Source organism: Emydura macquarii, unplaced genomic scaffold (assembly GCF_026122565.2).
Source record: "Emydura macquarii macquarii isolate MOO-44397 ecotype Brisbane River unplaced genomic scaffold, CSIRO-AGI_Emac_v2 contig_1254, whole genome shotgun sequence".
Classification (NCBI taxonomy): Eukaryota; Metazoa; Chordata; order Testudines; family Chelidae; genus Emydura; species Emydura macquarii.
This window is the reverse complement of record NW_027131391.1, coordinates 1,578,834-1,600,410: the sequence shown is the minus strand read 5'-3', so window position 1 is coordinate 1,600,410 and position 21,577 is coordinate 1,578,834. Positions and strand designations below refer to the sequence as shown.

General features: G+C 42.6%; 2 protein-coding genes across 6 annotated transcripts in view; one reads left to right on the top strand and one right to left on the bottom strand.

The window, feature by feature from the left end:
• Positions 1–21,577, bottom strand: part of RSPH14 (radial spoke head 14 homolog) — a 148,604-nt gene that overhangs the window by 46,716 nt on the left and 80,311 nt on the right. The window lies entirely within an intron of this gene.
• The window catches only part of GNAZ (G protein subunit alpha z), a 114,638-nt gene that overhangs the window by 33,380 nt on the left and 59,681 nt on the right, over positions 1–21,577 (top strand). For 4 of the 5 annotated variants that reach the window (XM_067550022.1, XM_067550024.1, XM_067550025.1 and 1 more), the window contains one exon: positions 13,909–15,183. In XM_067550022.1, the coding sequence (XP_067406123.1) occupies positions 14,461–15,183 (723 nt within the window). In that variant the 5' untranslated portion in view covers positions 13,909–14,460. Of the gene's footprint in view, positions 1–13,197; positions 13,301–13,908; positions 15,184–21,577 lie in introns of all 5 variants that reach the window. The other variant, XM_067550023.1, reaches the window with a different exon arrangement.

The window sequence follows — 21,577 nt, the reverse complement described above, 5'->3', positions numbered from 1 at the left end:
TTCCTCCCAAACCCCCTTTCTCAATCACTGTGTACAATACCCACATCCTGTTTGTCACTCAAGAGCATAACCTGGATGTCATCTTCAACTTAGCCTGGATATGAGGATTTAGGAAGAGCTATGTCTAAATCTTGCAGATTATTTTTACACAACACCTCTAAGATATAGCCTTTCCTAACCATCCATACAATTAAAACTCTCATCAAGGTTATCATCATATCTCATCTTGATTACTGTAACTTACTTTTCTCTGGCCTTGACAAATGCAGTCTTGCCCCATTCATATCTATTCAGAATGCTGCTGCAAAGATCATTCTCCCAGCCAGTCACTTAGATCATATCGTCCCTCTTCTTGCATCTCTCCATTCTCCTCCTCCTCTATTGTATCAAACATAAGCTTCTTGTCTTCCCTTTCAAGTCTCTTCACAGCCTATCCTAACCTACCTATCCTCTCTCATTCGGTATCAAAATCTCACTTCTATCTCTGATCAGCCAATGATGCCAGCCTCCATCTCTCGTTATATTTTCAAACAAGCACTTTTGTCCTTTCTCCCATGCTGCCCCCCACGTTGGGGAGGAACTCCCGGTAAATATCCACAAAGCTAGTTTGTTATCCTCTCAATCCCTCCTCAAAATTCTCATTTGTAGCATTGTCTACAAAAAACTTGACAACGTTACATTGGTGGTCTGCTGATACCACTCCTTATCATGCTGACCAGTATTGTATTGCTGATTCCTTTTGCTCCCCCATCGGTCCCTATCTTTTTTTTCTCTTGTGTTGTACAGATTTATAAGCTCTTTGGGGCAAAGCCCATCTTTTTTTTCTCCCTTTGTACAGTGCCTAGTACAATGGGGTGCTGGTCCATGATCAGGGCTCATAGCAGCTATGGTAATACAATTAATAAATAATAAGGCTACTCTAACCAAAGAAGTCACAGCCTGCAGCAAGGTGAAACTTATATTGCTATAATCCTGAGGCTGTTGTCATTGACAGGCACTGCTTTTTTCATTGTTTTGCTCCATTTTTCTCTGAATATGATGTTTGTACATCCTAATATACCTGCTGTGTACGTAGTTTCTTAGTAATAACATTATTAAAAAAAGAAAAGTAACTCTACCCAAAGTCAATGGTGTTTATCTGGATTTACATTAGTGCACCTGAGAGCAGAACTGGGCCTGTTTTGTCTCAATTCAGGATACAGCTGGGATTAAATGCTGGCTGTGTTGATTGTGTTAACACTATTTTTGATTGTGTGAAAATGTGTTAGTTTGTGTATGTTTTGTCTTGAGTTACTAAACAGGGCAGAAATTAAACCATTTCCATACAAGGGCTCCTGCAAAGAACTAGTGGGAGTCAAGTGCAAATGCCTCACTGTGAGTACTTGTTACCATTTCCTGAAGCAACTTCTTCTAGAAGAATCTGGAATTGGAGTAGCTAAAAAGCTCAGTAGTAGAAGTTCTAACTCATGCCCTAAAGAGGTCCAGATTTTGATCTCCATTCCACTGGTGTAAACCTTGGAAAACTCCATTAACTAAAGATTGTAATCCGGTCTCATGAATGTAGGCCTGGAATTAAAAGGAAATGCTTCTTGTGTATGTTCATAGAATTGAATGGAAAATTATTGAAACCTGGTCTAACAAAATCAGTCTATTTGGAGTGGGAACTTCTTTCTATGTTCTCTTTCTACCACGTTTCATGTCAGGGTTATACACTACGTTTTGGCTGTGGTGCACATTTTAGCCTGTGGACATTGCTGAACCTATTGTTTATATTTTGATAGTGCCTAAACTATGTTACGTGTTTCCCAAACACAGACACAGTCCCTGTCTCTATGAATATAAAACAGATTAGTAAAATCTCACTTCAGGGACCCTGTCAGTTGTGTCTAGATCATATCATGACCTATGTAAACATGCAACAACAGCAATTCACTGAACTATTCTGCCATTAAAAGTCCTATTTTTTTTTAAATTACTGATCAAAATCTTTTTAAAAGGGAGGTAGAGTTCTAGTATGTGCCCACATGTCCATCTGTCTTTTCATGCACTATTACTACAAATGTATTCACAAACATCTAATTACCCAATTTGCAGAGGCATTTATTGATGTGTGGGAACAGTTACAGTAAATGTATGCACACGTGCACGCACATTCCCTCATACCATACGCATGGGCCTATGCCTTCTAAAACTTTGCTCAACATAATATACTCCTCACATTCACTCCAATATTCCCCTTCCAGTTTCCCTCCTTCCTTCATGCCCTTATCTGGCAACTTTATTGACTGGGCCCAGGTATTAGGCTACAGATCTGTGAAGTCCTGTAATAATTAATCACAATTAGAAAAAGCAGAAAAGGAAATTTATGGGCCTCCTCCCAGCCATCCGTGTTAAAATAAGAAGCAGCTACTATTGCGCTGGCCACATGCAGTCACTGCCACTGGTAAAAGGAGCTCACCTTCATGGTTTGATCAGTTATGTAACTGGACCCCTCCCCAAAATAAATCATTTATATTTTAATTCAATAATATCTTATCCTACTGCCTGTCTGGGGAACAATTTGATTTCCAAGTGGGAAAACTACAAGAGTAAAGGACAAATAGTTTATCACATTGAGTATCTGTTGCCAAGGGAATCCAGGGGATAATATTTGTATTATAATTACACATGAACTAGGTTAAAAGATCATTACTAATGTTGCAAAGTCACACACACAGAAGCTAGGAATTTACACAATTAAGGTTGCCTGTTCAACCTTAATTTGGCCCCTTTGTTTGTACGTATGGTGACAGTCTTTAATTACATGATCATACTATTTTTTCTATAAAACTCCTCCCTCATTCAGTGCACAGGATGGACTGCATTCAGTTGATAAACAGCTATTTGATATTTTGTTTTATCCTCATTGTTTAGTATGTGGTCCTTGGCCTTGCTTACTGCACATTATTCAAACCCTGCTATGAAAAAAGATGACTAATTTCTTCAGAGGCTTTTTCTATGGCTTTCATCTCTATACTATCAGAGTGCTGCACACTGGTTAATTGAAAACCCTTTGATGTGAGGGGGTATTAATCCCAATTTTCCTGATGGTTAGCTCCTGCACAGAGATTAAGGACAAAGTACCCACTAATTTTGGGTGTCCAATTTGAGATGCCTGGGACTTGATTTTTCAGAATACTGAGTGTTACATAGCACTTAATATACTCATGCACGGCTCCCAGTGACTTCAATTTCAGTCGTGAGTGCCCAATACTTCTTCACATACAATTAGTAACCACCTATGAAAAGTTGTGTGTGACTGAGTTACTTAGCATCACAAATATCTGTGGCATTCATTACACACTTTCCAACTTCTGCAGCAAAAGAGGCAGAAGCTGCACAGACAAAGCCATTTTTTACAAATTCATCCCCACCACAGATCCATGTTGTGCACTGAATGAGGCAAGGATTTTGTGGAAAAAGTAATTGTTGGTCATATAGGATATTAAAGATTGTATAATAATACGTATGCACAACTTTTGAGTGCTTGACTTTCCAGCAATAATAATGTTTTTAATTTAAATTTGTGTGTAGTTTGCAAGATTAAACAACAAAGCAAACTGAAAAAACTAATTCCATCATGTGTCTTCACTAGGGATGTAAGTGGCTAATTGGGTTAAACGGTAAGCAGCTGTCTTACTGTTTACTAATTAGTTTAAACGTTGCTGGGAGGCAGGGGAGGCACCGAGCCCAGCGTGGTTCCCTGCGGCCTTGCCCATCGAGAGCTGCCCAGCTGTGGCTCTGCATGTGTGGGGAGGGGAGCTGTGCTGAGCCCAGCTCCTCCCTCGAGCAAGAGCTGCCAAGCTGTGCTCTGAAAGTGCGCGTGCTGGGCTCAGCTTCTCTCCGCCTAGCAAGAGCTGCCAGCTGGCTCCTGCATGTGCTGAGCAGTAGCTGGGCAGCTCTCATTTTAGTGGGGAGGCGCCAAGCCCAGCGCGACAGCTGCGGCTCAGTGAGTATGTGCCTGGGAGGAGCTGCGCTGGGCAACTTTCGCTAGGCAGGGAGTCGCTGAGCCCAGCATGGCTCCCCCCCCTCACCGTTTAACCGTTCTATTTTTAGACTGTTTAAACAGATTATTAAAGGAATTTTTACATCCCTAGTCCTCACAGTGAAACTCACATGGTTCATCAGCAGAGTTGGACCCTTTAGATCCACCGCACAGACCTGTCACTTGAGCTAATTGAGTAACTGATAGCATCCTCTATGTAGATTAGCACTAGAGGGAGATGAGACACATCTTCACTAGGTTCCACAGATATTTAGTGACAGCAGAGGAATGGTGACATTCAGGAATATTGGTTTCTATTCCGGGCTCTGTAGGGGGACAGGGCTCTAGTGGGCACAGATTCTTCTTCCTGTTCCCCCTAGCTTTGGCACCTTCCACCCTGTCTCCTTCAATCAGTCCTTGATCCAGTCCTGTCTTTTTTGCCATTCCATCCTTCTTGCATACCCAGTATCGGTCTTCACATGTCAGGCTTCTCATCCCAGTCTCCTCGTTCAGCCATTCCTAGTCTCTCCCTCTGGGCTCACCATCTGACTCCCATTCTCTCCCTCTACCCACCCCAGCCCCAATCTCCTTGCCTCGACATTCCCTGTTGCCCTCTTCTTGCTTCTCATCTGATCTCTTTACCCCACCCTCACTGGCTTCCAGTCCCAGTCTCCCTCCTGGGCTTCTTATCCAATCTCAGTCAGTCACCAAACCCCTCCCTTACACCATGTTTCAGTCTCTTTCCCCAGCCAGTCCCAGTCTCCCCTTTGCCTTAGCTACTCAACTGATCTCAGTGGATTCATGCCTTCCCTGCCAGTTTGCTCCTGGTCACCCTATTTCCCTCACCATTTATCCCAGTCACAGTCTTTCCAATCTCCTTACAGCCAGTCCCAGTTTCTCTTCTCCCCTGCAATGACATCTCACCAAACTCCTGGTCCCGATCTATCCCTTTTCCTCCTCCCTGTATAGCTTTTGTACCTTCTGAATTTAAACTAGATGATTTCCTCCTACACGTTGCCTGGGTGCCAGTAAGTGGGTCACTGAGAACACAGGAAAAAGGGGTCCTTGCCCTCACTTTTAGTGCCTGACCCCCCTCCCCAATCCAGAGCAGCAATTACTGAGAAGGTTTTTCTGAGCCCCTGCAGCTTTTGAGAGGGGAATGTTCAGTGGTTTTGTGGGAAATGTCTCAGAATGCAGGGACATTATAATTTTATTTTGTGATAAAAGAACTAGTTCTTTTAATCATGCTAAAATGACTAATGTAACATCAGATTTCTGTACACTCTGAATACCTCAACTGTCAGTGGAAGGCAGAGAGATGAGTTTATACATCAGTTAGTGTAATATTCTTTTGAACAATATATATAGAGAATCCTGGCATGGTGTTGTGAAGTGACAGTCCTTTGTGAGCCCTATCCAACTTCCATGAAAGTAAATGAAAAGATTTCCACTGATAGCATTGGAAGTTGGATCAGGCCCTTAATAAGGATTTAAAAAAAAAAAATCATATGACTTTAAAAAAAAAAATCAAGACATTAATTTTGCATTAAAGGCCAGATTCTGAGTTTATTCCAGGAGAAAACTGGTGAAAGAGGGCTCATTTCTGCCCTGCTAGGAGGGAAGAATGGGCTTGGTCAACAGATGTACTTCTTGGCCCAACTAGTTCAGTCTCCTTGAACTTAAATGCATGAATCTCACTGGGCAACAGCTGTTGGGTTCTTTATAAAATGAGAATGCAGAACAGATAAAGGAAGGATCAGATCCAGAACTTTCAAGGCTTCCGAGTAACTCTCATATGGATGTAACTATCACAGGAAAAGCAGGCATCAGCATTATCCATGTAAACAACATGTATGGACAGTTTGAGATTATATGCAGGTTTATTTAGCTAGCTAAGTTATTCCTCACTACAGTGACTGGATAGACACATTATTAAAGTTGCAGTATGTTTGAAATGCTAGTGGGTGAGGGTGGCATATACTAGTAGTGTATTTACTTGGCCAGACACATCCATTTTTGCCCTAAACATGTTCAACTTTTTCTTGCATCTGTAACTCTACAGTAGAAACATCTTTTACAACATGGAAAAATGTCAGTTACCAATTCTTTATTACTGAAGAAATGCACATATATACATTTGGTTCACTTTAGTTGATTTACAGGTTGCACATCTGAGTGTGCTGAACTAGTACTATATACAACATAAATAGTATAGGTGTTTGTTTTCCTTGGCCAGAATTGAATTTCCTTATTGTAATAAACTATCTACTCAGCACTTACATTAGTGCCTTGTAAAACAGGAAAGTGGTGATATCACTTCATTTTATTTCTATTATTTAATAAGCAGGTGGCTAGCCACTATGGTAATGGACTAAATAAAAAGATAAATTTTTTACATTTTCTTTTTAATTTATCAAAAATCCAGACATTGTCATCTGTCACTAGTGCCAGCAGTACTGTCACCAGTGCTCACTGATTGTCTGAGGACTACTAGTGGAAAGTTATGTACTTACACATTTTTATAATATTTAATGAGCTTGAAATACACTTTTGCCATAAGATATAGAGCCTCATATTTAAAATGGGAGACCTACATAGTTGCAAACACATGGCTGGTACTCTTTGCAGTACTGTCACAATATGAGCATCAAGCTGTGTTTCAAAGAAATAAGCCAGAGTACAGGAGTGTCCTATAGAAAGTGCTCTTTGTCCTCTGATACAGGTGATCCTGCCACACCTACAGCAGTAAATTGTTTCTGGTGTCAGTTGTGCAGAGAGTGGCACAAGTGCGCTATCCAGGGAATTCCCCTAAAATCAGGAGAGTTCTCTGCTAGTGATTTGCAGATTACAGCCCCTTACTTCACCTGAATGTTGCAAAGGGGCCATAAACATCTGAGAATCTGGCTCCCCCAGCATTTGTGGAGTAGAATGGGATGGCACATGCTATTTAGTAGATCCCTAGACTATTTCCTAGACAGGTTTACAATACACATTTCCACTGAAATGAATATTTAAGCTCCAAACTAAAATTCCAAATAGGGATATTCAGTCTGAATTAAAAAAATATACTAACAGAATTGCTGTATCATGCAGTCTAATGAAAAAAGATAGTAGGATGGAGTAAAACCCACAAGTTATATAGTTCATGTTTTTATGAACATGAATTGACGGATTCAATCCATAGAGTTTCACAGCCCTTTTAGTTTCACTTGGAGTTTCAGTTCTGCATGTGAACTTCAGAGACCCTGGCTTTTGAAACAGTTTAACACAGCTTTAGTTACCATGCTAGATGACGACAATCTGAATTAGAAGTAGAACTTGAGTGAATAATTCACAGTACATTTATCCAATGGCTTTACCCTCTTTTCTGCTCAATCATCAGTGGTCAGAAAATTCACATAGTAGTGTTTCTGTTCCTGGTTGGATAGGTAGGAAAGCACTTCTGGTGCAAAGACTAGTTTGTAGGAAGTTGATTCATTTCTGCAAACAGTCAGGACAGGCACATGACTTTGAAATTCACTCTCCCTGAACATTCATGCCAGCAAAACTTGACTTCTGAAATGCTGACCGAAAGCAAACAGAGGATATGAACAGGGTCAAAGGAAATTCATAACAAACAGTCACAGAAAATTATTTGTCCAGCTTGAATTACTAGGGTAGCTGTGAATGTTCTACCTATGTCTGACTCCCTCTAAATCTTGTAAGACAGAAAAAATTACTCAAATAAGGGTGTTAGGAAAGAGGAGGAGAACTTTAACTGTGGTTTGCTGTAGAGAGAAAAATAAACGTAAATGAAGCGGCTCCTAATATGCTGCTCATCGTGGCTGCACAGAGAAATATATATGAGCATCTACGACAGAACAAGGAAATAGTCAATGAAGTTAAAAGGTGGGAAATTCAAAACTGATAAAATGAAGTATATTTTACACAACTCACTGCCACAGGAAGTTTAGGCCAGTAACTTAAGTTCCAAAAGGGAGTGGATATTTATATAGATATCAATTATATCCAGATTTCATAACTACTGGTAACAAGTTTTGGAAAGGATATTAAGACTTCTCGGCTTAAGTCAATCTCTAACTATTAGAGATCAGAATAAGACCTAATGTGTGCAGCACATTTTACATATGTCTACTGCTGGATTCTTCACCTTCCTCTGAAGTCATCTGGTACTGGCCACTGCCAGAGACAGGTTGCTGGATGACAGTGACCCACTGGTCTGATCCAGTATGGCAATTTCTGTTGCTACAATAGGTATAAATTGGGGGGGGGGGGAAATCTGTGCAAATAGTATCTGAAACACCATTAGTAGGGAGCAAAGAAAGAAAAAACCTTTAAGATAAGGCAATATGTTTAACATCTAAAGGAAACCTCTATTAATGGGACTCTAGAGCAAAAGTGGGACAAATCCTGCCTCCAGATATGCCAGAGTATTTATGCTCAGTTTACTAGCGCTAACTCCATATTTAAACCAATATAACAGAGCAGAATTTGGCCATGTTTTAATGATGTCATGTCAATCTTCCACTCTGGCTAGACAGTCACTGATTCACAAGGGCAAACAGAAATCTAGATTTTATACCTCAATCTTGTCTCAAATGTGGTACCAGGACAAAACTATTTCTCTGAAGAAAGTACAGCTCCACATTTTAGTGGAAGGTTTTCTTATAGTAGTGTGTTTAGCTATGCCAGGGTGAACATAGCTATGGTAATTAACACTATCACATACTGGATCATATTTTCATTTTGTGCTGATATCATACTTGTACTTCATGACTTCATTACATGCCAGTGCATACCCAAGAGACAAGGGAGGTAGTAAAAGAAAATGAGATAAATGCCAACAGCTGATATTGGCACTTTTTCAGCAGGTTAGATAAAGTGCAGATAGTGATGCAGAGTGCAATTTGGTCTTCTGCTAGTATCTTTGTGTACAGTATGTATTTTAACTTCTACACACACAAGTAAGAGGCCCTGAAATGAATTCTTCGGGATTATTTCACCTTCATTAGATTCAGCCAGAAAAAGCCCTTGTTATTTTAAAAAGTGTGGTATACACTCATATTTCAACTAATGAAGTTTCTTTATGAAGCCTGTATAACATACAGATTTAAAGCTCTGAATGCATTTGAGGCTTACATGATGTGCCTATATATATTTTTTTGTCATGGGGACATGCCACTTAGGAGAGGTGTATGCCAAGAAGGGCAGCTTCATTCTGAAACTGGTTAAAGAAGACACCTGCAATAGTAAGATTATCTAGTACATCTAAAAGGTGGGAATTGGAACGTATGGGCGGGTGCTAGAGCACATAAATTAAAAGAAAAGAGGAAAGAGGTCAGGGATTTAATAGCAACCAGGAAGAAAAGGTGATGCTTTGTAGACAATGTTATGGAAACCCTCTTTAGAGCAGGTGTATACGCAGCTGTTTCAAAAATGTACACGTTAACAATAGTGGTTAGGAATCTGAAACAGCAACAGTCTGGAATGAATGGAACCTTGGAGCAGTCTGTTCAGCCCAGTTCTACAACTTTTTTCAGTGTATTTTGTGTAGTCAGAACTCCAAGTTTGGCTGTAGAAGTGTGGACTGTTACTTGCAGAGCAGATTGTTATAGGCAACAGTCTGCAACTCTCCTCAATACAGCTCTGCTGATAATGCCAACTCTGATCCATACGGATGCCTCTTACACTTTCTGCAGGCCACGTTTTATTCAGTGTCTACACCGGTTCAGTCTTAAGTCTTCCTTAAATCAGGAGTTGTGAAGTATCATTTAAATTGTAGGGGGGATAGATTTGCTCCCCCCACCTGCCTCGCCCTCTTCTTTCTTTCTCAGGCACCCCCAACAGCAACCTGACCCACCTGGCCCATGAGCATCTAACACCATGCCTTCCAAGAGCCTCAGCCCTTGAGGGAGCCCCTGTCCCATCCACTCTCAGGATCCCTGCCTCCACCATCCTGCTCCTTACCCCTTCCTACTGGCAAGCCTTTTCTGTCCTGCTTCCCAGCTGCTCCCTGGTGCTGATGGGAGCTGCTGTGGTTTTGGCAGCTGGCAGGGGAGGGCCTGGCATGTGACACAGTGAACACAGAATGGGATTCAGATGCCAGGTATGGCATGTCCTCCAGCCATAATGTGTGGCTGCTGATTAAAGGATTGCTGCATGTGTAGCCACACATGCCTGCAGCAAAAAAGGTAAATTACATCTCTTGGCTGGCAACCAGCAAAAAAGTAGAAAAAACAGGGAGGCAAATCAAAAACCAGGCAAGAGGCAAACCTATTTCCTATGTACCTGTTTAAGTGGTTGGGCCATGCTTCGGGTGGCCTGCACAGCTCTGCAGCCTAAGCTTTAAATCTATACCTGACTCAGACTCTGCTTAAGGATTAAGACAGCCAGCAAATAAACTTGGAAAACAAACAGTAGAGGCCTCAACTATCCCTCAAAGCCTACACACCAGGTTAAGAGCCTGGAAAAGCTCAGTAAAGAGAGGGCACAGTTGCTATTTGTGGACCTTGGCTACCCTTAAATACATCCTTTGAATGGGTGTTGGAGGAGTTAATGATTTTTGCTGCTGCAGTTTTTGTATGCATACATTTTAGCCCTTTTTGTGTGGTTTCATATAGAGGTCATAGAACTTGTACTATAAAATCTTGAGTTACAGCACATGAACCTGCGTAATGTCAAGTAATTGCTGCATAATTTCAGGCCCCAGTGATTCAGAATAGAGGGGGCTCAGGCTTCCAATGCAGACACAGTTTACACCTATATAAAAAAGGGAGTCAGCACAGAGCAAGCAATATCTGCAACATACTTCTGGTTTGTCAAGTGATAAAGACGAGCATGACAGAAACTAAAATTAAGATACACATGTTGCTCAGAGTCCATTGTCATAAAGATTTAAAGTAAATATAGTACTAGAATAGCTTTGCAGAGGAGGTGAGATCACCAAACTTGTTTCACCATCTGACTGAAGGATGATATACTAGACATAGCAGTTCATCCTCCCAACTTTGAGGGATAGGTATTCCTAGGAAGGGAAAAGGGTTGTTTCCCCATTTATACATAAAGTACTATGAAATTAAATCTGAACTCAGTGTCTCCATTTAATACCTATGCAACTTCTGTCAGCTGGAAATTGACTTCTTGTGAGGGAGGGCTGCATGGATATAAATGAGGGCAGAGTTTGCCCTCTGGTATAGAATCTCAATTTAGATTGTTTTGGTACTAGCTAAAATTATCCTCTGCTATAGTTACCCTCTGCTACAGTGACATCTGCTGGAGGGGTGGGGTAGATCTCATTAAGTCCCTTGCTGACAAATTCTGTCAACAAAACTGACTAGTGCAAATTGCAAATTTCACAGGCCCATTCAAAGAAATACTGTAGCGCCTCATAAAAGAAGAACTGCTGCATTAATCAAAAGGGTTTTTTTTTTAAAGATGAAAGATGGGCTTTAAAAAGTCAATTGTAGATCAGCAGTCATATGGAAGTGAGACATCACTCTACTGCACAGCTGTGTAGATGATCCCCACATCATGGCTTCAGTGCAGCAGAGGGAGAATAGGGGCTGTGAGCTGGGCACTTCCCTCAAGCTAGTGGATGAAGAGTAGGGAGAACCTTTGCTCCACCTCATCATCCAAAGTGCTAGCCAACTGAACTGGCAGGAGTGGACAGAAGGCAAACTGCATGCTATAAAGGGAGGTACTAAATTACATCCCTCCAGGACCATGGGGGTGCAGGGAAGGAACAGTGACTGAGTCAGTCTGTTTTCAGGGCTCCTTTTGGGCACTGCAGCTACATGCCACCCCTTCCACAGTGCTGATGCTTAAAGGCTGAATTTAGCTCATAGGAACTAGAAATCGAAAAGCCCTGTCAGCCCATCCAGTTCACCTGGTAGGCTGAATTGTTCCCTTTAATACATTTTCTGGTGCCTTATTCTGTCTAGATTGAAAGGCAGTAGATTCATTCAGGGTAATATTTTCAAAAGCACCTAAGTTGTATTTTCAAGAGTGCTTCAGGCTCTTTTACCCCCAGTCTACTTTCCAGAGTATCATAATTATATGAAATATATTATATGGCTCATGGAAGATTAGGGTTGGAAGGGACCTCAGGAGGTCATCTAGTCTAACACCCTGCTCAGGGCAGGACTAACGCCAACTAAATCACCTCAGCCAGGGCTTTGTCAAGCTGGGCCTTAAAAACCTGTAAGGATAGAGATTCCATCATCTCCCTAGGTAACCCATTCCAGTGCTTCACCACCCTCCTACTGAAAAAGATTTTCCTAATATAATGAACGTCAGTAAGAATTCAGTGAACTGTCACACTTTTCTTCATAAAAGGATCTTTAGAAGATATTTTCTACATCTTCATTGTAGAAAACAGCCACCTTATATATTAATAGCACCCCAGTTTTACTGTGGTAAAACTGGAAGCAGGGGAGTTAAAAATAGAATGTGCTAGCTATGGAAAGCCAACCCCTTGAAGAATACTTAAACGATCTGTTTACTAGTATATCACTGTATGAATTAAGCTGGGCACAGGCAGCACACCATACACAATATTGTTTTCTAAGGGGAAGAAAGAATTGTTCAGGTTTTTGTACCAGGGGACACACCTCTTGAGTCCCTCCCACTGCTGCATGTAGTGCTGCAAACTGGTTTCTGCTCCTGGTGTCCTGTAGGTTGTCAGCCTCACTTGAGTGGCTCACCAATTAGACTGGATGCACAGTCAAAAATGAACCCCTTAGTAAAATGTTCAACAGACTGTCTGTCTGTCCTCACTGCAGTCTTTAGCCCTGGGCCCTTTAAATTCAGTCCTCCACTCAGGCTTAAGCCACTTCATCAATTGCTGGTGGGGGAACCCAGACCTGCCCACTACTCCAGGTTCCAACCCAGGGACCCTATAAAGAACAGCCATATACTGCTCCCTTTAAGTAGTTGCAGCTACTTCCCTGGGCCTTTTCCCACCTGGCCCCTTTATCTTCACCCCTTACCTTAAGGTTAAAATTCTCATGTCCTCTCTCCCAGCTTGAGCAAATGCAGTCCTGTCACCAAAGAGGCACACCATCTCTTGCCCCTCTGGTCCCAGCCAGGAACTGACCTGCAGTGCTAAGCCCCTACAGATCCTTTTATATGAGTCTGGTAGGCTCTGATTGGCTGCTTTTGTTCCACCTCTCTAGGCAGACCAGGAGTGCCCTCCTTCACAGCTCTTTCCCTGAAGTGGGTGTAGTAGGACCATGAGGCTAGTACACAGTTGTCAAGGTTTCCTGCAAAGATCAATAAGTATGTCTCTTCAGATAAACCCTTTCACAAAACCCTCACGCACAGCTAATCCCCTCCTTTCATTCAATCATTTATTTACAAAAATGTTCAAAGCAAGCAAAATAGATAGGAAAGATGAAAGAAAAATCAGGAGGACATGTGCACAAACATTGAAGTGCCGGACAGCAATATAAATATAATCGCAGGAAGGGGGAAAGTGACTGTCAATCTGTCTCATGTACTCTACTTTAGGAAAACTGGTCAGAACAGGGTTGTACAGGAAAAGGGCTGCCATCAGCTCTTGCTGAGAGAGAATTGGGACAGAGCTCAGCACTGTTTGTTTTCACGTGGGTTTGGGTAATAAAAACACAGAAGGCTGGAAAGAAAAGGGGATTTGATTTACTATTGTTCAGGACACACATTTTCTAAGGTCTCCAGACTTGAGCTGTCCCTAAATTTCTGCAGTATTTCAAGATTTTTATTGCTTTTCTTTACATGTTTTCCATCTGGGTTGTGTTTGGATAATACAATGTTCGGAAGTGTCAGAAGCAGAGAAAATGTGAATGTTCTACAGAAGGGAAACAAAGTCCTCCAACTGCATTTATTTCTTTTCTCTCACTGTTTGACAGGTGGAGAGCCCAGATTCACAGATCTGAACTGGATCAGCCTAAAGAAGTGGAGGGAGAAACAAAACAAATACAACACAACTGTACCAGAGCTTCAGCTATAACTAACAGCATCACCACAGCAACCAGAAAATATAAGTAAAAGACAACAGGCTAAAACGGAGCATATGAAGGTGCAGCTCCTTACCTTTGGACAGAAAAGAGAAAAATAATTATGCAGAAGAGAAAAGAATATTTGACTGATCCAGCCAAACTGTGGAATAGGGAAGTGTCCTTTCATTAACAGGAATGTGCCATTGTTTACTCACAGGAAAGGGGAGTGCCATGAGATCTACTGAGGAGACTATCTGTCTGTGGTTGCATTTCTACATTTGTTTGCACCCCTGCTGGCACTGAACTAGTTGGTACAGGCCTATTGGCCCATCAGGTATTGGATAGTGATTTTTTTTCCCACAGGGTGCACCTGGCACGAGAATTGAAAGATTTTGCAGCTCTTGCTCAGAGACAGAGAGAGAGAATCTCCAGTTCTCCTCTTCCTTTACTGTCTGCTATACCATGGGATGTAGGCAAAGCTCTGAGGAGAAAGAGGCAGCACGGCGGTCCCGGAGGATTGACCGCCACCTGCGCTCTGAGAGTCAGCGACAACGACGAGAGATCAAGCTCCTACTCCTGGGTACAAGCAACTCTGGCAAGAGTACTATTGTCAAGCAAATGAAAATCATTCACAGTGGTGGCTTTAACTTGGAGGCCTGCAAGGAATACAAACCTCTGATTATCTATAATGCAATTGACTCCCTCACACGCATCATTCGTGCTCTAGCTACCCTTAAGATAGAGTTCCACAATCCTGACAGGGCCTATGATGCTGTGCAGCTTTTTGCCCTGACAGGCCCAGCTGAAAGCAAAGGAGAGATTACTCCTGAGCTTCTGGGAGTGATGAAACGGCTCTGGGCAGACCCTGGTGTGCAGGAGTGCTTCTGCCGATCCAATGAGTATCACCTAGAGGATAATGCTGCATACTATTTGAATGACCTGGAAAGGATTGCGGCACTGGACTACATCCCTACAGTGGAAGATATTCTGCGTTCTCGGGACATGACCACAGGGATTGTGGAAAATAAATTTACCTTCAAAGAGCTGACTTTCAAAATGGTGGACGTGGGTGGACAGAGGTCTGAGCGCAAAAAATGGATCCACTGCTTTGAAGGGGTTACAGCAATAATTTTCTGCGTGGAGTTGAGTGGATATGACTTGAAGCTGTATGAGGATAACCAAACGGTGAGTACTTCTGGGTTTCTTCTATGTTTTGGCTTATTTATTATTATTTGCAGTTCAGTACTGCCCATGGGCCCAAGCCCCACTATCCTAAGCACTGCATAAGCAGGTAATAAAAAGACACCTGCCCAAAAGAGTGTACATGGAATCTAGCAGTATTTTTTCTTTGCTCAGAAGGTGGCAACTATGTTTCTAGCTACATGTAGCCTTTCTCCATTGGCTTTGTTTCTTCAGTGCTGTCAGTAGAAGACAGTAGAACTTCCTCATGTGGCACAATAGTGCAAAACGTGTTGGTGTCTAAGGCAGAAGCTTCAGACCTATTGGGCTAAGCGTTACTACAAAAGTAAATAAAAACCCAGGAGAGGTCTTGGGGCAGTTACAGCTCCCTTTTATAAAGGGACACAGTCAACTAGAAAATCACATTTCATTTGGGAAATTCTGTACCTACTATAGTGACAAATAACACTTAAAATTACTTTAATTGAAAAGTTAGACTGAAATGGAGAAAATTATTTTTGCTGTTTTATGCATTTGACAGAATTTTGTGTATAAACAATTTTGATTTCCCCTGTAGCCTCAGTTTCATTCTTGCTTATAAACATCAGTGTGAGCAGAAAAAGCCTTAAAAATGTTTAAAAGAATTGTTTTGTAAAAAGACATACTTTTTAAATGGTGCTATCAGAAACTGGGATATTTTAAAATTAATCAGTTTCCAAACAGTCAAGTTGACAGTGTGTCCCTTTAAGTGACATGGAAATTGTCAGAAGTCTGCTTTATGGCTACTTTTGTTATTCAGTCAGTCTATTTATTGTTAAATAACTGTTCCTCCTGAATTCTCCTTGTAATACTAATACTAATCTTCGGTTTGTCTAGCACCCAGATACTGTTGCTATGGACATAGCTGTATATGTTAGTGTGTGTATATATGTGTTTGCCATCACTTTCAGACTGTTTAACTTGACCTTTGTAGGTATTACTTGGACTTTTTATATATTTCTTCTATTGTAGCCCCCTAAATGGACATGATGCTTAAGAGACAATCAGAATGTGTTGGTAGGATATGTCATAGTTTCTCAACCTGTGGTACGCGTACCCCTGGGGGTACGTGAGACACAGGCAGGGGGTACCCAGGGAAAAACAGAGTTAAGAGGAGGCAGATGGCAGCTGCCGACTTCTGGGGAAGCCAGGCAGCAGCAGCCCTATTCCCACCCAGCCCCAGCTCCCAGATCGGAGGTGTGTGGCAGCACCCAGCTTCTGGGGAAGGCAGGTGGCAGCCCTCCTGCTTCTCGCCTAGTCGCAGCTCCCAGCTGGGAAGCAAGCGGCAGCCCCCAGCTTCTGGGGAAGGCGGCTGGCAGCCCCATGCTTTCCTCCTGGTCACAGCTCCCAGCTGGGAGGCGGGTGGTAGCTGCTAGCTTCTTGGGGAGGCGGGTGGCAGCCTCTCACTTCCCGCCGGGTCCCAGATCCCAGGTGGGAGCCCGGTGGCAGCCTCCTGCATCTTGCAAGCTGGCCTCGCAGCTGGGTGGCAGCCACCCGCGCCCCAGCTCCAAGTCGAGGGACAGCCTCAAGCGCCCCAGCTTGAAGACAGGCAGCAGCCGGCTGCCCACATCCATGGGTCCCAGCTGGCACAGAAGCCTCCTTTGCCCCAGCTTGGATTGGGTGGCAGCCCTCCTCCCCAGCTCAAAGCCCAGTGCCCAGAAAACTCATCAATTTCACTGCTGTAGTTGAGCAGTGAAATTGACATCTATGACAGCCCCAGATTTCACCAGTTCACCCTCTTTTCCTGTGTGTGTGTGTGTGTCTCTCTCTCGCCCTCCTTCCCTCTCTCTCTCTCACCCCTTCCTCCTCTCAAATCTATGGCATAAAATTTGGCGCGGCACTTTATATTCCCCAGCATTGGCATGCCACTCAAAGCCTCCTAGCTTTGGCCAACATCACCTCTAGCCCAGGTACATACTTGAGTTGTGCACCCCTGGTGTAAAGGTGGTAATCCTACCCACACTAGATCTGACATCTGTCATATCACGGCCTTATATACTCAGCCCTTCTTCCAACATATGGCTCACATTAATCTGTAAATATAAAATCCCATGGAAAATTGAGTGTTGGGGTACTTATTAAAATGTTCAGAAGTTAGGGGGTACTTGCTACTTAAAAGGTTGAGAAACACTGGGATATGTAATGATTAAAGATAAGACTTTGTCACAGATTCCGTGACTTTCAGAGACCTCCGGGAAATTATCCTTTTCAGCTTCCGCCCCACGATCTGGGGTAGCGTGGTGAAGCTGTCAGCTTCTGAGGGCTGCAGAGCTCTCAGGTGGTCCTGGAGCTCCCAGGGGATGGCAGCTCTCAGTGGCTACAGGGAAGCCCAGCTCCAAGGTGCCACTGCAGGCCCTGTTGCTGTGAGCTGGGGTGGTGGTGGGAGTCCCACGGCTCTGAGCCAGCATGAGTGGCAGGGACTCCATGTCTCTGAGCCACGGAGGTCCCATTGCTGTAAGCCAGGCCTCTGCCGGTGGCGGGGGGGGACCTGGAGCTCCTAGCTGTCGCAGTGGGAACCCGGTGCTCCAAGCTGGGACCCTGCTGCTTCCTGATGGCACAGGCAGCAGCGGGAACCTGGAGCTCCTAGCTGCGGCAGTGGAGAGAGCTTGGAGTTCTTTGCTGCTTTGTGGGGAGCCCAGAGCTCCGAACTGGGACCCCGCAGCTCCCAGTCACCATGAGTGGTGGAGGGACTCTGCAGCTCCCTGCCACAGGCGTCGGAGGGACCACAGGGCTCCGTGCCCCCACGGGCAGAGGGAAACAGCAGGGCTGCGAGGTGCACTGCTCCCTTTTGGTGGGGGGAACCTGGAGCTTAGCCGGTCCCAGCAGATCCCAGGCAGGGGCCTCACAGCTTTGAGCTGCTGCAGGGATAGGTGAGCTGCCCTGTGGAGCTCTGAGCCTCCAGGGAAGGGGTGCTGGACCCCAACTCCACTGTACTCCTCTCCTGCACCTGTCATCCCCATTAACCCCATTTTGTCATGCTTATGTTTAGTAAAAGTCAGGGACAGGTGAATTTTCCGTGTATTTTTGTTTACTGCCTGTTATCTATCCATGACTTTTACTAAAAGTAGCCATGATAAAATCTTGACCTTAGTAATGATTTTAAATAGTCCTGTAGCTCCCTATTGACTCATATTCCAGTTTAAAAACAGCTGACCCTCAGGAGGAACTAAAATCAACCCCCAGAAAATCACCATCTGAAGACAACTAATTTACTGTTTACCCAAAGATGCACCCACTACCTATCATCTACCTCAGACATCTTCAGTTGTTCCACCTTGGTGGAACGTTCCTGCTGCAAGGCAACTTCTGGGAGCACCCCAGAATTGTTCTTTCACAGTAGAAACAGTACTTCAGTGAAGGGGGATCCCAAGTCAGTGTTTTGTTTACAATATTTAGAATCTAATTGCGATGGTTATGTACATTCTTAATGCTTGTATTACAGTAAGTCACTTAAGAAATCCTTTCTACCACTCTAATGATCTGTTTTGGCAGATTGTTATGGAATGTGCTCCTTATGGAAATGCTCCACTAACCACATTGTGTCATAGCCAGTTCAGTCATTTTATTTTTTTCTTCTGTATGTAGTGTGCTTGTTATGTCTGATCTTTGCTAGAGAATATCCTGGATAGAATTCATGATAATGTGCATTCTATGTATCTGCTCATACATATCTAGATGGAATCAAATCTAGACCCTACGTACGTGAATTCATGATGTGAAGCTACTAACAGCTGTGTGGTGTTGCTGGGCTTCCCAGATGTCTAAATGAACCCTAGGTACCTGGGACACCATGATGAAGTACCAAGAAGGTCTGCTAAGACCTTCCCAGGGCTAGAATCTGATTCTGTCCCATGGCTGCAATATATAGCAGCCAGGTGCTGGGAAATAAAATTGAAAGGGGATATGTCTCCTTAACATCCCAGCAATGTCAGGGAGCTAAATTTCTCCTTAAATACATAACATCCTCAGTGAATGAACAAATCATGTGGTCTACTCTATCTGACTACTAACTCAGAAATAGATCTCTAAACCTTGGGAGACTATGTATTTTCAGGTTGAAGATGCCTTTCCTTCCAAATTTACGGGGTGAAGAGGATAGCCTCCACAGTCTCTGTACGCGAAGTGAAAATGTTAGGCACCACATAGGATTTCTTGCAGTGCCCGGAATGACTTTTCATGCACTTCTCACTCCCCCAAAGAGCTCCACACCACTTACCTATAGAGTGGATCCCCTCAGACCTTCCCTGCCTTACCACTTTGCACTGTGCTCAATCATCCTCAGCATTGATCAGTCAGGTATTCTGCTAAGATTTTTGCCAGTCAAGGGCTATCATGCTTAATGATGCATAACACGTGGTCAAGACCTTTGATTTGGGAATTCCTGGAATAACTGCAACAAGGTTTTTGAATATCTGTAACAACTTCTTGAAAATTGTGCATACTGCATATAGCTTATCCTATTCATTAGGTCACTGAATGAAGGAAAGTTGATGACAGTACTTCAAACTGTTTAAGAGTTGTCTATCTGATTTATCTAAGTTATTTATCTGGTGCCACTAAAGCAAACCTTTTTGGTTTAACAAAAAACAAACAAAACTTGTGCAGCAGCACTTTCCAAGAACCTTATTTAAATTTTTTGGGGTAAACCCACTCTACTAAGCAGACACAATTCTAATTGGCAGTAGGATATTATTGCCCTCCTTGTAGGTGTGATCTGAGTGTTAGATTATAGAACTGCACAACAATTCCCTCCTCTCTCCATGTAACCGTTAAGGAGGTGGGTTAAATATTGTGGTGTGAAACCTATTATAATTATTGGTACATTAAAGGAACTGCTAAAGTCACTTCTTCCTGTAAATACTTTAACACTTTTCCGTGAGGTCTGTGGTGGCCCTTTTTTTTTGCTAATCCAGCTTTTTGCAGATGTTCCTCCCATTAAATGTAATTAAGTCAAAATTTGCAGAAGTACAGCAAAATTGCTTAAGAGCAGTGACACTTACATCTGAGCAAAGACTGCAAAATATTTTCCACAAACATTCATTTACTTTTAAAAAAAGATTACTTTGACTATTTAAACCTCTTTTGTGCTCACTTTTCATGATTCTCAAGAAAATAAATGTACTGGCAGAAATGTTCACTTGAACTGAAATTTGAACTACTACTCCAGAATATTTCCATAAACTAAACATTAAATACTCAAAATGAACTACCAGCTAACATTCTACAGAATAAGACGTTATTTAGAGAATGATTTTTGAACAATACATTTGAGAAAATTGCTATCTGGGGGTTTGTGGATAATTTATTGACAGAAAGTGGCAAAATTAATTGAATAAAAGGAAATTATGTAATTCTAAGATTTGAGACCATTTTGTGCAGAATGTTTTTGCTCAAAACAATAATCTGTAACACGGAATCAGGATATGGCTGCAAAATTCACACAAATATTGCACCAGAAATAAAGGCATTTATTTCCCGCATTTAATTCAGATTCTCAAATAAATGGGGGACTAGCCAAATACAAACGGCAAGCCCTTTAGGAGATTTAATTGGGTTAAGTAAATTTCCATGTCCCCAGCTTGAAGGCCCCAATCCTTTTGGCTGGTTCTGAAGAAAAACTTCCTTTGGTTTCAATCTGTGAAACAAAACCTTTGCTAGAGAAAGACTTTGGCTAGGAAGAAAAAACCTACTGGCAACAAACCTCCAGGTAATGTCCTCTCAACTGAACTCCCCAAATTATGCTGTTAAAAATGCAGGCATAACCCAAAGTTGCTCACAGGTAGATCATGTCTTCCTATGACTTCATCCCAAATACGCCCAACAAAATCTCTTGTGAAAGTGGAACCAGCTGCTCTTGGTTCCTTTAAGCCCAAATTGTCTACTTTGCCACAGTTCCAAATGATATGCCAGGTTCATTCACGCTCTTAAGAATTGGGAGGGATCTTGTGATCATTTTTGCTGTAATGTGAAATTCCCATATTTACATTTAAGTTTGTATTGCAGATTTTCTCCAGATCGCCATTGCACTTCTGGTATGGAGGAAAACTCAAATGTAGACAGCTACTGGCTGTACAATAATCCCACTAAGTGGTAGTAACTGTGGACCCAAAGCCTTCATAATATGTTGTTTCTTTAGTAGCTGAATAGCAAGCCATCTTTCTTTGTTCACCATCATTCCATTTTGCTACTGTCATGTGGTTTCTGGGCCAGTCATACTTCCCAAGAATTTTTGTGGCTGTCCACCTTCCTGATCTCCATTATGTGATTCTCATTGGGAACTATTACAGGCATTTGGTCTTCCTGGCAACGAGTAAATGTGATAGGAAGTAGAGCCCAGACTGGTGTCCATAGAAACAGCTGA